Below are 1,282 nucleotides of genomic sequence, written 5' to 3' on the forward strand. Positions count from 1 at the left end.
AGGATTATTACATGTAATACACTAATTGCCTAGTATTCCATCTTCGCAGGTTCTGCAATTATTATCACATATTTCACAAAAACCACTTCTTGTGTTTTTGTAATGTCCCACACCGCATGTATTACATGAAATAGCATTTGAGCAAGTAAGGCAAGTCACATTACATGATTAACATGTCCTAAAAGCATCTACATACTAATTCTATTAGCATGCAGAAACGCATTTATGGTCTTAAGTCATAAAATAATTAGGAAAGCATTTCGTACATTATTTAGAAGGATTATCAACGCAAGTTTTGCAATTAGCAGAGCAAGGCGAACAATAATTACTTTTAGAATCTATATACATACCATCATCACATGTAGAACATGAATTTCCATTAATACATGATAAGCATGATATATTACAGGGTTAACATTTTTTCGTAAGATCCGGATATTGTTTCGGCAAACAGGAATTTTGGCAAGTTTGATTTGTTTATAAATATTAAGGGTCATTACAAGAAAGGCAGGCAGTTTTAGAAACATTACAAGTTTTGCAATTTGAATCACACAATTCACATAAACCACTTTCTGAATTTATAAATGATCCAGAACTACAAGTACTACAGGAAATCCCATCTATACATGTAGCACACGTACTGTTACATGCTTTACAGATATTAGAAGAATTCAGATATTAGTTTGAATAGCATTCCGTGACACATTTTTTTTCCAGTTATTGGTAATATAAAGGAGATGAACAGGAAAGGCATTTAGTTTTGTCAGTACCATTTTCACATGTAGCGCATGAGGTATCACATGCTTCACACAATAAAGTATTCGTATTTAAAAATTTTCCATCTGCACAAGTTTTACAAATCATCTCATCAGTACATGTAAGACATAAAATATTGCAATCACTACATTTAGGTATAGTAATATCAGTAGTATCTATATATTAATTACTATTACAAGCATCTACACATGTCTTGTCTTTTGTTTATAAAAAGTAAGGTGAATCACAAGAAGTACTATATATCTATAATATCATTTTCGTAAGTTTTACAATTAATATTACATTAATCCCTAACAGTTATATGAAAACCTTAATCACATTTAGTGCAAGTAGTTTAATTAATACATTATATACATCCTTTCATACATGGAGTGCATATTCTATCGTTAATATTTTTCTTAAAAGTACCTTATGGACAATCTACACATATGTCATTTACAAAAACCTCATCACTTCCACATTAAATACATTTTAGATACTATTCATAAATTCAGTATCTTTACAA

At 29.9% G+C, this 1,282-nt stretch overlaps 1 protein-coding gene across 1 annotated transcript; it reads right to left on the bottom strand. All coding sequences in view use genetic code 6, as the record gives it.

Annotated features, from left to right (window-relative positions):
- Window positions 1-320: 320 nt before the first annotated feature.
- IMG5_063350 (zinc finger lsd1 subclass family protein, putative) lies at window positions 321-1,012 on the bottom strand (the record flags this gene model as incomplete). Its single annotated transcript, XM_004036968.1, has 1 exon — window positions 321-1,012. A coding segment is annotated over one exon (692 nt), but the record flags the coding sequence as incomplete, so codon positions are not given.
- Between the last annotated feature and the right edge of the window lie 270 nt (window positions 1,013-1,282).

This window comes from Ichthyophthirius multifiliis (assembly GCF_000220395.1).
Source record: "Ichthyophthirius multifiliis unplaced genomic scaffold scaff_1120509250293, whole genome shotgun sequence".
Classification (NCBI taxonomy): domain Eukaryota; phylum Ciliophora; class Oligohymenophorea; order Hymenostomatida; genus Ichthyophthirius; species Ichthyophthirius multifiliis.